This window comes from Dicentrarchus labrax, unplaced genomic scaffold, assembly GCF_905237075.1.
Source record: "Dicentrarchus labrax unplaced genomic scaffold, dlabrax2021, whole genome shotgun sequence".
Taxonomy (NCBI): Eukaryota; Metazoa; Chordata; class Actinopteri; family Moronidae; genus Dicentrarchus; species Dicentrarchus labrax.
Window position 1 is genome coordinate 8,360,418 of NW_026136705.1, and position 14,188 is coordinate 8,374,605.

Below are 14,188 nucleotides of genomic sequence, written 5' to 3' on the forward strand. Positions count from 1 at the left end.
GGCAAGACTGAAAAACATGGACTTAAAACAGACCTCTGAGATAGTCATTTTTGTGAAGGAAGAACAATATAATAACACCTGCCATTTAGCTGAGATGCCAATCCTATGTTTGCAGAATGGGATGATGACTGTATCCAGTGATGTGCTACTAAAACTAAGCTAAAACTTTCCCTGTGTCAGTGGCTAAAAGAGTCATCACACTGAGCAGAGCTGTCAGACACCAGTCCCATTCATATTGTCTGCTACCAGATTTTAATGTTTTTGTGTAATACACAGGTCAGTTACACTAGAGGTGGAACAGTGGGTGGATTTTAAAGGACCAGTGTTTGGCAGGGATGTTAGAAAAAGCGCACAGACAAGAGTGAATAAGCATCAATGGTGCAAACACAGTGACAAACATACTTTTGCATGTATAAAATGACTTTTTTTGTTTTTCGGAGCTGGACATTCCTGAATTATAATGTAATGAATTAGGGGGACAAAAGACAATTTCAGCATATTGGGAAACATCCTTCCAGGTTAGGTACATTTTATCATGGAGCTCTGAAGAGTCAAGTGAAAGTAATGCTGCTTAGGTTTAACAAACAGGTGTGTGACAGGTAAGCAGTGTTCCTCTGTGCTTGAACCAGTGGCTGTAAATAACTTGGTTTAACCCACCTCCTCTCCTGGGGGCACGATATTATTAATGATTGACAGGATAAATTGACCAATAGTAACGTGTGTACGGTGTGATGCTCTGCTGATGCATTAACTACCCATCATGGGAAATATAACGTTGAAGAAACCTGGTCTAAATAAGCCACATTGGTTGTCAAGTCGCAATTTCAAGTTCATAAAAGAAAAAGTCAGGCTCCCATCACAATGTTCGGTTACCAACTTTACATGTTGAAAAAGTCTAATTATTTGAATCTTTGTCCCATCAACAGGATACAATGTGATTACAGGAACCTTTTGAAATGTTCAATTAAGTCTTTACATCTTAAATCCAGGGACAATAGAAAAACAGGCATTGATTTGAACTGTGCAAACAATGTTCCGTTTTTCCCACACATCCTGAAGGCAGCAGTAGCCCGGCACAGGGGACAGGACAACATGGCTGCTGCTGCGGGCCGATACTACGGAGAAGGTGGCAGAGCAACGAAAAGACAGAAAACTGAGGACGGAGGAATGACAACAGTGAGGGTTTCCTCCTTGTCCTGATAGCTGGTGTCGTATAATGCTGAAAACGCGCTAGGTTTTTGCTTTTCTTGAAGAGGAGACGCTAAGTAGCTAACCGACGCAAACCATTTCATGTTAACGTGAGTTTGGTCAGGTTTAGCTAGCTGTTCGAACACGTTACAGCGGGCATGGAGTTTGTTCAATTAATATTAAATAACGTTAGCTACTAAACGACACATACCAGCACTTTTCTTTACTGGTAGAAAACATGGTTTAGTTCATTGCAAGCTGTGCAAATGAGCACAAATGATGTGTGGTTTTGTCGGACCAGTGGTTAATGTGAACGCTGGTTGTCGTTACGGACGCAATAACGGATATTTTCTAAGACTCACTGACTGGAGCTGCTGTTTACTCCTCTCCACCTGTCTGCTGCTACATCCCCTCACACCACGGGTGGAAGTATTTTATGACCCCACAAGCATCACATTGTGTGTTTCCTTTTCAGGAGAGCTACGATGACCCTCATAAACCACTACCCTCCCCGGTGGTGCACATCAGGGGCTTGGTGGACGGTATCATGGAGGCTGACCTGGTGGAGGCCCTGCAGGAGTTTGGAGCCATCAGGTAATAGCAGAGCACCTGTATGTTCAACGCGCGCACAGTATTATTCGCTGTATTCAGGGCACAAAATCAGCTCCTGACAGTTGATGGTAAGATATAAGTGACTGGAAGATTTGCTTCACTCACCAGCCAAATAACAATCTTTATCTATTGAGTAACATTGGAACATTCAGTACGTGTTTGGCTGCAGGATAAAAAGAGTAAAGTTTGCACCCTGCTCTATTCTTCAGTGGTGTGATTCTCATGCTGCAGGTTTCATGGGTCCTGGTGTGTGAACTGTCCTAGTAATCTCTTCAAAGGCACTCACAGGCAACACAGTCCTGACCCACTGTTATCTTATCAAGCTGTTATGTTAGAAAACAGTTGCCAACATAAGACATCCAGCATAGAGAACACTGCTGGAGTCCAATATTCACTTGCTTGTTACTTCTGGGTTAGTTTTCAAATTCCTCTGCACACTATATTGGTCTTGAGCCTGTTAGATGGTTGATTTTTCCACCAGGCACCAGTTGGCTTCTTATCTGTGTTGTTCCAGGCAGACCAGATAGCATACACACAGCTATCTGAGCTTGTAAGCTGCATATTGTTGTACATTGGGACGCTGGTGAGTTCAGTGAAACCGTTTGTGTGCCAGAAAACCTGAACAAAAGCTGCGTAGAAGTGCAGATTTGAATGTTAATTCTTGTTTACTTTATTCATGTGGCTGGGAATCCATTGATTTATTGTTGACGTGAAAGATATCCATGGCCGGTTGTCCACGGGGTCTTTAGAATGTCTAAAATCCAATAATCAGAATTTTCAGGCTTAAAATGATGCAGATATAGTTTTGACAGGTCTTAAAAATATATTTTATTAATGAAATTAGCATTAATTTAATTAAGTTTCATTGCATTTAAATGTGTTTTGGGGATTTTTTTTTTTATTAATGAGGTGTTACAACCACAAAACCAAACCAACGTAGAACCAATACTGATTTCCCTTAATATCCTTTGTACTGTTTTTTTTTTTGCCTGTATGGCAATATAACAGATCATAAATTGCATTCATCATGGTCTTAAAAAGGTCTTAAATTTAACCTGCAGAAACCCTGCATTAATGCTGGTTTATTTTGCCAGCAAATTATTTTAAACATTTAAGTGACTCGTGCTTTTATGAATGAAACATGGTATAATCCAGTTTATGGGTCCTGTAATTTTCTTCTTAAAATATTCATTTACAGTTATGTGGTTATGATGCCCAAGAAGCGCCAGGCCCTGGTGGAGTATGAGGACATGAATGGCTCCTGCAATGCTGTTACATATGCAGCAGAGAACCAGGTGTACATTGCGGGCCACCCTGCCTTCATCAATTACTCCACCAGCCAAAAGATCTCCCGGCCAGGAGACTCAGATGACACCCGGAGTGTCAACAACGTGCTGCTGCTCACCATCATAAACCCCATCTATCCTATCACCACGGTAACAAGATTATAAAATGGACCTTTGAGTGCAGTGAGGGTGTCTCATTATAATGTCTGCGTGTTGAACTGGATTCATTACTCTGTGATTACAAGTTCAAACAGAATCATTCATTAAATCACTTTATATTAAGCAGTTTTTCATTGTCAGATAAGAGAAATTATTGAAACTGGCTTCATGAAGAATAAAGGGATTAAAGGTCCTGAAAAAGTGAATCCAGTAACAGTATCCATTCTTTCCCCACTGCATTTTATTCGTTAGGACTAGTGATTCTAAACATTATTGAAGACTGTTTTTCTGCACAGCACAATGCAAATAGTGTGCAACTTTTCATTAGTTTTTCCTTCATAATATATACTTTTCACAACTACTGTGAATTTCTTTTCTGATTTGATGTCACTGAATTTCTTTTATAGACATAGATAAAGTTTGGGCAACAATCAGCAGCATGTTTTTGTATTTGGTCATGTTTGATATGTGTGCTATCGCATAAAGTGTGCTCACTATATTAGGAGTACTATATGAACTTATCTGTGTGCCTCTGCAGGATGTGCTCTACACCATTTGTAACAACTGTGGTCCTGTACAGAGGATCGTCATCTTCAGGAAGAATGGTGTTCAGGCCATGGTGGAATATCCTTTTCATTAATTGTCTTTTTTATTTTCCATGTTCCTTTTCTGAACACATTATTATTGTACAATATGTTTAATCCTACTTAGGCCCTCAGAAATACATAACATATAATCAGATCTCACCTTGACTCATAGCTGCCACATTTGACTCGGTCCAAAGTGCCCAGAGGGCCAAAGCCTCTCTGAACGGGGCAGACATCTATTCTGGGTGCTGCACGCTAAAGATCGAATATGCCAAGGTAAGTATTGCAGAGGCTCATCAAGCTTTGTGCTTGTTGAGTTAATGGTCCAGTGTGTAACATTTAGGAGGATCTTTTGGCAGAAACGGAATATATTCATATCGTCATGTCGGTGTATTTTCATTAGTGTATAATAAACTACATGTTTTTGTTACCCTAGAATGAGCTGTTTTTATCTACAGAGGGACAAGAGGTATTCAGTTGATTGCAATTTGCAACTTCACTGCTAGATTCCACTAAATCCTACACACTGGTCCTTTAACATCAGACGTTCGTGAAAAGAAACCATTTTTGATTTTTGTAATGTAATCCTATTCACAGCCAGCACGCCTTAATGTCTTCAAAAACGACCAGGACACGTGGGATTACACAAACCCCAACCTCAGTGGCCAAGGTAACATGCAGCCCCCAATCCTTCCTTCCCCCTTTTTTCTTCCTCTTTTCCTCTCATGCCACTGTATGGGATGTTCAGGGTTCTCTGCCTCCGGGGGTATTGCCTTTGATCACAGATGAATGGTGGTTTGAATGCTGCTCAACTCAGTGTTCAGAGGCAGTATTCCTGTGATGCCTTCACAGTCCTCATGCATTTTCTCACCACACAGCAGCCTCAAAGTAAGGGCATGAGGAGCAACCTCAAGGGCAGCCAACCTCAATTACAGGCTCATGCATGTGAAAAGCCCAACACACCCATCACAGCAGCATATGCAGGCGCACCATTCTTCACATAGGTTCACATTCCCTATAGAGCATGTCACAGCTGCACAACCTCACAACGCTGCCTACTCTAATCCAGTAAACACAACAGACACTATCACACCTGTTAGCTGCATTCTTTCAAACATAGTGGAGATTTTGTCATAGCTTAAATTAGACAACGCACTAGCCAGCTGAGGTGACTTGTTGTAACCACTAGGCACGCCTCCGGTTAAAGGTCCCATGAAATGTCTCTGGAGGTCTTAAACTTTTCCGAGCCTTTGATCTACTGCACAAGTATTTCTGAGTCAGGGTTGGATTTAATGCTTGAGGGAAGGTGGAGCATAAACAGCAGAATGAGCACTGTCAGTGACACCGTGTTGTTGAGGAGTAAACACAACATTGTTAGGTGTTAGCATCACAATCAGCAGAGGCAGTAGCTGCCGATTTTGGATGGCATTACAGTCTGTGATTGCATTTTGACTGGATGGATGGTTTTGCATATGCCCAAGTACATGATGAGTTATTTAAAAAATGGCAGTAAGCAAACTGGTGGGATTTTAGTGTCATGATTGGGTTAATTTTGTGAAATGTTTTGCATGTAACCACTGGTGGTGGAACAACAGGTCCAGGACACAAGAACATTCTGCATTTCATGGGACCTTTAATATAAAATATATATTAAAAAACACACTTGATAGTGTCGTCTACGTTGTTAAGCTATTAAATCAGTATTTGTAGTGTCAACTAATTTTTAAATTTGAGACTCTCTGATGAAGTTTGGCAAAGATAAAGATATTTTAAGCAGATAATGTGGACATAGGGTTTTAAATGTAGGGATTACATAATTTGTGATATGCATTTTGTTGATGTAATGCCAAAACAATATGTTAAAAAGTCTTCTCCACCACTTCAGTGATCAAAATACAGGTTTAAATACAGGACACTGCTAGATGCAAGTAGGCAAACTGTGAAGTAATCAGATTTCAGGGCAGCTGGAATTAGAATGCGTTAGGAGCCTGATGGAGAAGTCAATACTGCAGTTCATAATATTACATATTTGCTCTAGATTTTGTGTGGTTAGCTGTAGAATTTTGCTGGGATTTTTAACCTGATGACAGACTTTAGTGTGCTGTTTGGAGGAATTTTCTTATATTCTTTTTTTATTGCCAAACACTAAAGTTATCTAGTTGTTTTTCTTGTACACAACCAAGCACAACATGCACATTTCAAGTTTCATACAGGTGTTTGACATCTTTCTTTATATTGTAAAGTTTGTGCTGCCTTACCAAACAGAGGTACTCCTTGTGTCCTCACTGTGCAAACTCATACAGGCTTACCTCAACCTCTAAGCAGACACAGCGGCTTCTACAGCTACAGTATAACAGCACCCACAGCCACAGCTAATGTAAATCTGCTCTGTGGCATACATCGGACACAGTGGGGCAAAAAAAAAAATACCGGAACACAACCTCAACTCAGTACTTCCTTATTCCAAGTCCATCATCACCTCTATCTCCAACACCTGACATGGGAGTCCATTTTACTTGTGGTGGTGGACAGTAGCCACCATTTCAGTTTGAGGGGCAGAAATACTCCAAGGCCACGCGAACAGACACCTCGCATATCTACCACAGACTGATGTTGATAGATTGATAAGCATCTACCACCACCTCTTTACCAGTACAGCACATCTCATCTGCAGAGCCCTGAGGAGTCACCACTTTTTGACACAACACATTGATGATGAGGGCGGGAGTCAGGTGTGTGGTCGCTGGCGGCCACGCCTCCTAGCCCTTGGGATGTGCCTGCCATAACACAGCCACAGGAAGCAACAGAGGAGTTTTCAGACACACTCAGCCCTACCAGGGAACAGATGATACCACACACTGGGGCAGTAAACAAAAAAAGAGGCCATTCTCTTTCTCAGATGCAAATACTGCTCGTCTCTACCTTCCTGTGCCGAACACAACATGACAACACAACGAGCTGAATATCCACGGCAACACACAGCTGAACCGCCATGACAGCACATCGTCACGCAGATATTCCAGATGACTTATTGTCAAGCACTAGATGCCTTTTCATTTTGCAAGTGGCCGACAGCTATTAAACCAAATAAGCAAGCATCATTTGAGCGTCCATTTTTACACAAGAAGAAATATCCACGGGGGGGCCTATGAAGACACAAGCATCAAACACCTATCAAGCATACAAGCACAGACGCAAACAGATTAAAAATCCTTTCCTAAAGCTTTCTACATTTATGGACTCTGGTGTTCTGTTTTTTTCCCTGTACCTTCCTCCCCATTTCCCTCCTTCTCTCTTTGCTGTTCTTGTGTTGTTTCTGCGTTGTTTCATTTTCCCTTTTTTTGCACTGGCCCATAGTGACGCCTTTAACACCTCCCGTGTGATGCAGGTTTGGCTCAGTGTGTCTGTGGACAGACAGCCCATTCTCAAACGGTGCAAATGTCCTGCTTTGTGGTCAGAGCACGGTAAGCTGGAAATGAGCCTCTAATAGCAACTTTGAAAACAAACTGACAGCAAGTCAAAACCAAGCATGGATGTGTGGATGTACTTTTCTTCCTGGTGGTGGGGATGCAAGGAAGGAAAGAAGGAAGAAAAGACTGAAGAGGGAGAATGAGTTGAGGCTGGAGTCAAGAGGTTGGCGGGTAGCATCCTTGCTGAAGACTGCCCCCTACCTGCCCACTGTGTCCCATGCTCCATGTGTGGTGCTGTAAGTACTTGACAGAAATGAATGAATAATCTGACTTGATGGTTAAAATTATAAAGTTATTGTGAAACCAAAACACCATGAATGCTGTTGTCTTAAATTGTTGAGCCTTCATGTTAATACTACAAAATGATACAGACCCATAGTAACACCACTTCAGCAATGTAATCGACAAACTGGCTCTGAATTCTCTCGGCAACTTTCTGTTCATAAATTATTGTTAAATAGTCTAAGAATTTGCTACATTTATGGCCGTCGGATTTATTACACTACCTCATGCGCCACTCAGTAGTTAAAAATTATTAACTTTGATACCTAGGTAAAGTTTAGTCCTGTCAAGGGGATTTAGATCTTACCGTCTTTTAGCAATAGTAGCAGTTAATATGGATCTTCCAAATTGTCACTTACAAAGGTAGGGTTTTATTTTACAGGTGTGGATTTTGGTTTTATTGCAGGTTTTTTCTATTTGGTTTTAGTACTGTTCTAAGGGTGCTGTCACACCTTGTGGTGACACATTATAATGACATAATCGCAGGAGGTTTTGTTTGCCCAAGTGTGAGTATAATGGAATTCCAATAGATTAATGGTTTTATTTCTATTTTAATCAGAATTTGTTATATGCAGAATGGGTTATGGAAGAGGGGCTTCTAATTAAAGTCCTAATTTTGTGACTACTCCCAGTGATGTCCCCTTGTGTTGCCTGTTAGTCTGTGTCTTGGTGGCACATTCAATTAACAATCGGCAATTTCAAGCACATGATGAGCAGCCACTGATTTAGGATGATTAACTTCCCATCTGTTTTCCCAATGTTCACATCACTGTACCAGCAGTGTGTGTGTGCATTAATAAACATTATGCAGATAAATGGTTAGGATACAGTTAAGGGTGTATTTGGGATAGTAAATCTATTTTATGTAACAGATGTGAAATAGATTTAATGTCCTAAGCTGACTGTAACCAAAATATGATTTCAGTTTCACCAACAGATGTGAAATAAGTTTGGGCGATAGTAAGAAAGCCTGTTTGCTGACAGGTCACTGCAGCCCTTAACCTGCTGGAGTGCAGCAGTATGGTAGTGTGGATCTGTCCTTGACACTACATTATTTATTGTTGTGGTTATTTCCATCATGACAGGGCTGCATCTTAAAGTAGTTTCAGCTGAGATGTTCAGAAAATGCATTTTAAGTAACAAATATTTTTTTCATTTGGCTCATACTTACTGATACTCTTTAAAAGTTACCATAGATGGACAGTTCTGACTTTTCACAAACACCAATTTACCAACAAGTCTCATGAGGAAGAAAATCCTCAGGTCTGATTGAAAAGCTTTATGTTGATATCGATATATACTGCTGATGTTTGTCTACAAAAAAGCATGTACACAGAGTTCATAACCAGAATGAAATATTTATTGAAAATAACTCAATTTGAAATGAGAACATGAAATGCTTTTCATAATTAAAACGTTAGGAAGTGGCCTCTATAAACCGGGTGGCTGTTGATGCAAAAATTAACCCCTGGGTTTTGTTGACTTATGCTTCTAGAGAGCTTTAAAAAAAACAAAACAAAAAAAAGGGCTACTATGGAGTATGTCAGTACGTATTTTCTGTTGATGAATTGAACCCAGTCAACAATTTGGGTTTAATTTTTTTCTCTTCCACAATGTAATCTAGTCAATCCGTCAGTCCTGATGTCTATTCACTTCTAATGTTATACCTGTGTCTTATGGTGGTTTGTGATAACTGTATAGTTCTCCTAGTTTTCAATAAAACATGCTTAGACTGCAGGTGCTGCTCATAGCACTGATGCATGTTTTCTCTCTGATTTTCTACTTGAATGTTTCTATTCCATATAATTGCCTAGGATGTTAAGAAATGTTTATACAGTGTTGCCAAATTTATACATTTTGGATTTGACATGTGTATATGTGTACCTGCACAGATGCTGATGGTGAAGGCAATTGGAACAATTCACAAGGTGTGTGTGTGTGTGTCTGTGTGTGTGTGTGTGTTTGTACTAGGATGGCTGATTTAGGAGGTCTTTAAAAAAATGTTTGAAAGCTGTATTTCAAAATCATTGTTCAAAAATCTCCATTATGTCACATATTAGATTAGAAAAATAGAGCCTGCAGACTTTTTTGTTTTACACCTTAGATGTCAGGCCCTTCTGTTGCATGTTAATCACAGCCTCGTCCCTTAGCACATTGTAGCCCATGTAAGGTACCTGTTTGATACCTTTTAGCCAGGAAGCTGTTTGATATGCAACTTTTATTTTACCATTTTAGATCCTAATGCCAATCCCAACAAACGCCAGAGGCAGCCTGCTCTCCTGGGAGACCATCCACCTGATTATGGTAAATATCCAATAAAGAAACTGGTCTGATCTTAAGAAGAATGGGTCATATTCCATCCTGTATCTGTACTGTATCTGTGATTTTTCTCTCTAAGGTGGCCCTCAAGGAGGTTATCATGGCTACAGTGACGACAACTACGGTCCCCCTCCTCCCCACCGCATGGGGCCAGGTATGGGCGGGCGCGGTCGTGGTAGCCAGCGCTATGGCCCTGGATATGGACCACCACCCCCTGAATACGGCCCTCATGCTGACTCGCCAGTTCTTATGGTATATGGTCTTGAACCCTCCAAGATCAATGCTGACAAGGTCTTCAACATCTTCTGCCTCTATGGCAATGTAGAGAGGGTGAGTGAAGTGAGCATCAGTCATTACACACCACATTAAACCGCTCATTAATGTGATGAGTAAAAAGTTAGTGTAAACAGTTCACTATCAACTCAAAATCTATTGGACATGACTTGGAGCTGAGGCGAGCCAAATGAACTCAAGCAGACACAGATAATTTAAACGGGAGTTTTTCCCAGCCCGTACAGTTATCATGAGGGGAAATTAGCTATAGAGACCAAAATCGTTGTCGTACCAGCCTGTAAACATTGTTTTTAATTTGGGGCCTTACGGAGATTGACTCACTTTTGGAGTCTGCCTCAAGTGGCCATTCGAGGAACTGCAGTTTTTGCACAAATTAATTTTTAAACCCAGAGGTTGCCGCATGGTTTTAAACTGCTAGTCAGACGAAACAGGCAAATGGAAGACCATTTTTTCACTATTTGTTATCATTTCTTCGACTGAAATAAAGGTAATCAAGAAACTGACAGATTAACTGATAATGAAAATAATTATTAGTTCTGGCATCATGCTCTTGTTTGTGTGAGTCAGCTGGATGTTTTTTTCCCTTCAGATTAAGTTCATGAAGAGTAAGCCAGGAGCAGCAATGGTGGAGATGGGAGACTGTTACTCTGTGGACAGGGCCATCACTCACCTCAACAACAACTTCCTTTTCGGACAGAAACTCAACGTTTGGTAAGAGCAGCTGTCCAACAATTCCGAAACCTTAGCATAGACTATTAAAAGTGCAGAGCTAGATCTGTAAGACCTCTGGCCCTGTTTCCTCTGCAGTGTGTCCAAGCAGCAGGCTATTGTGCCAGGGCAGTGCTACCAGTTAGAGGACAACACCAGCAGCTTCAAAGATTTCCATGGATCCCGCAACAACCGCTTCACCTCCCCAGAGCAGGCGGCCAAGAACAGAATCCAACACCCCAGCAACGTCTTGCACTTCTTTAACGCACAGCCCGACATCTCTGTAGAGATCTTCAACCAGGTCAGAAAAGCTACCAGGGTCCTCTCTGAAGTGTACATGTTCCACAGACCACAGCCTCAGATTCTCACTGTAACTGGTCTTTCCTTCCAGGTCTGCGATGAACTGGGAATTAAGAGCCCCACAAGTGTCAAACTTTTCACTGGAAAGAGTGAGTAATCTCTGTTTGACAGCCAGACCAGTAATATAAACCAGTTTTGTTGAAGAGTGCTTTGATTTTCTGATGAACAATATTAATGATGATTCTGGTTTCTAGACTTTTAAAAAGTAATGAGTGGATAAGTAGATGTGTGTGTAAGAATACAAAAATTAAACCATTTCTATACACTTACAGTACAGGGGCTGGGAACATTGTTTGAGTGTACACAGAAGGCACAGTCTGTATGTACACCTTACAGTTTCTATTTTATCTGCAATACTCAGTCAGTTGCCAACAACGCATTGACATACTGTGAAACTATCCATGTGACAGGTAATCAGAGCAAACGTCAGATTACTTTCTGAAAGGTATAATTTGCTAACTAGATCATTTAAAATGGGATCCAAGAGAAAAATGTTTAATTAGTTTCAGCAGCATAAATATTGTTTACTGAAGTGTCTATAAGTCAATGTTATAGAAAAGGTTAAAATTCTCAATTAATTTGAATTCACTTAGTTAAAATTGCATGACATACATTACATTTGAATATTGATATTTTAGTTCACGGCATTAACACGGTTCAGTATTATTCAGTTTGGTGATCTAATCAGTCATCTTGTGTGCCACGAAAGGTGAGCGAAGTTCATCTGGCCTTCTGGAGTGGGAATCCATCAATGATGCCATGGAAGCCCTAGCTTTGATGAACCATTACCAGATGAAAAATCCTAGTAAGTTCCCCTCTTATTACATTCACATACAGACATGGTTCTTAAAAGTTGGCCATGTAGTTGATTTGATTTACTGTACATTTTAAAGCCTTCATATTGTCCTTTTAAAATGTGTTTTCTTCCTTCTTCCAGGTGGGCCTTACCCTTACACACTGAAACTGTGTTTCTCAACCACACACCATGCCAACTAAATACTCTCCCTTCAAACTATTTGTAACATTTAGTGTCTTTGAATAGAGAATATTGTAGTTCTGTTGTTAAAACAATCAGTATTGACAAAAACTAGGATTGATGTGGTTTAGAACATGTTACTTAAACTATGATTTTGTATGATTTATTTTACTTTAACCATGTTTTCCAATAAGTTGTTAATTTTGTATGTTCACAACACTAGATTTGAATAACCCCCCACTATCATGAAATAAAATTTCAATGTGGACCTCAGTTTTTGTTTTCTAAATCAAGTTAACACTAATACTAACGTGAATGTTGATGTAACCAGGGTTCACATCTTCACAGATGGTTTGTATTGTATGTTTTCACCCTTGGCAGGGAAACATTAGCCATTCATGTGGAAATAAAAATATTGGTTTTCTGGATGAAAAAGTCACATTGACATGTCTGAGCTTGTACTGAATGTTAGGGTGCCTTCGGTAACAATGAATAGATAACCTTAATATGTTGGTACCTGGACTGAAGAAGAGTATCACTATGTAGATGATCACTGTGGCAGGCATGAAGGAGATGGTTATCTGTAAGAAGAGTGTTTGGTCACTATCAGTATTTGAGGCGATGGCGGCAAGGAAAAACTTCCTTTTAAGAGGCAGAAACCTCAGACAGACCCTTCGGCTTTGGGTGGGTGGTCGTCTGCCCTGACCAGTTGGGGTGAAAGACAGACAGACAGACAGAGAGAGAGCAGAGGTAACGACAGAAGGACAGAGACAAAGGTGCACAGCAACAACAGTAGCAACAACTATACTAATAGTAGTGACTGATGATGATGAACATGAAGAAGAAGATGATGATGACAAGGATGGTGGACAATGAGCAGTGACTATAGTAATAATAACAATAATATCAGTGATATTAGCAATGGCAGTCAAGCAGGACCATGGCCGGAGGATCCACGAGAACCTCCAAGTAAATACATGTACTCAGATCTACACTGCATTGTTTTCAGTATCACAGTTTAGATTAATTAAAGCTGTTATACAATTTAATTAATTGGCATTTTTACTTACATATTGATTGTAATGTAATTATGTGGTATTAAGCAGGTGAGGTCTTAGCAGCACATACAAAATACATGGCAGGAGATTAAGTACATTTATTTGTACCTACTGACCACACTTTATTTGGTGTTGTCTCTGTTTCCTTGATTAATTGTTGGCTGCATGCATATATCATGGTGTTCTTGTAACTCCAGATAGATCTATTAATTGGGTGAATTAGCATTTTAAGAAAATATAATTTTAAAAAATGCCTGCAGACACATATCGGCCATCAGTCGCCCTGCTCTCAGCATTGGCGTTGAAGAACCTAAATCGGTCCACCACTACTTGTAAGGTTTCATTTCTCCAAATAGTTCTTACTGCTAAACCAAGAAGAGAATATACAGCAAGTTTTTTACAGCACACGTTGTTGCATACATGCATAAAAACGTTTTTGAATAGAAATTTGATCAAGGAAAATCTGAACTCAAGGTACTAGATGTTTTCCTGGAGCTTTAATCCGCATCTGGTGGCCTTCATCGGCAGATGAGATTTGCTCGGTTTCTCATCTGTTACAGTACAAAGACTGCTGCTGGAGGCTTTAGAAGAGTTCCCTTTTTTTCTTTTTGTTGTCAAATAACGTCAATATTTCTTTGGTTATATTCACTTTTGTCTTTAAAACACATTATATTAATTATATATTTATATACATACATAATACGTGCCTCGTTTACCTGTTCCGTGTAACGTTAACTTACCTCCCTGACTGTTCGTACAGTACTATAAGTATTCGCAAAAGAAAAAGAAAAACATAGTGGCGGAAAAAAAAAAAAAAAAAACTACAACTCCCAGCACGCACTGAGCCTCAGTCGCGTAGGTGTTTCCGGTGTCTTATGACATTTTACTT

General features: G+C 40.1%; 1 protein-coding gene and 1 long non-coding RNA gene across 2 annotated transcripts; one reads left to right on the forward strand and one right to left on the reverse strand.

Moving 5' to 3' along the window:
- The first annotated feature begins 1,046 nt into the window (after window positions 1–1,046).
- hnrnpl (heterogeneous nuclear ribonucleoprotein L) lies at window positions 1,047–12,514 on the forward strand. The gene is made up of 14 exons (XM_051401569.1): window positions 1,047–1,176; window positions 1,664–1,782; window positions 2,999–3,236; window positions 3,784–3,869; window positions 4,012–4,108; window positions 4,430–4,502; window positions 9,477–9,512; window positions 9,820–9,888; window positions 9,983–10,233; window positions 10,787–10,908; window positions 11,005–11,206; window positions 11,297–11,354; window positions 11,975–12,070; window positions 12,203–12,514. The coding sequence occupies exons 1-14, from the start codon at window positions 1,093–1,095 to the stop codon at window positions 12,259–12,261; spliced, it is 1,590 nt and encodes a 529-aa protein (XP_051257529.1). The 5' UTR covers window positions 1,047–1,092; the 3' UTR covers window positions 12,262–12,514.
- On the reverse strand, window positions 8,923–14,186 carry LOC127364257 (uncharacterized). Its single transcript, XR_007884995.1, has 2 exons — window positions 14,040–14,186; window positions 8,923–12,822 (listed from the first exon to the last, which is right to left on the reverse strand). It is a non-coding gene; the product is annotated as an uncharacterized LOC127364257 (long non-coding RNA).
- Window positions 14,187–14,188: the final 2 nt, after the last annotated feature.

Bases quoted from the DNA above. Each gene is read 5' to 3' on its own strand.
- hnrnpl (XM_051401569.1), top strand. From the start codon at position 1,093: ATGGCTGCTGCTGCGGGCCGATACTACGGAGAAGGTGGCAGAGCAACG. The intron at 1,783-2,998 runs GTAATAGCAGAG...ATTCATTTACAG, and splicing joins CAGGAGTTTGGAGCCATCAG to TTATGTGGTTATGATGCCCA. The intron at 12,071-12,202 runs GTAAGTTCCCCT...TCCTTCTTCCAG, and splicing joins TTACCAGATGAAAAATCCTA to GTGGGCCTTACCCTTACACA.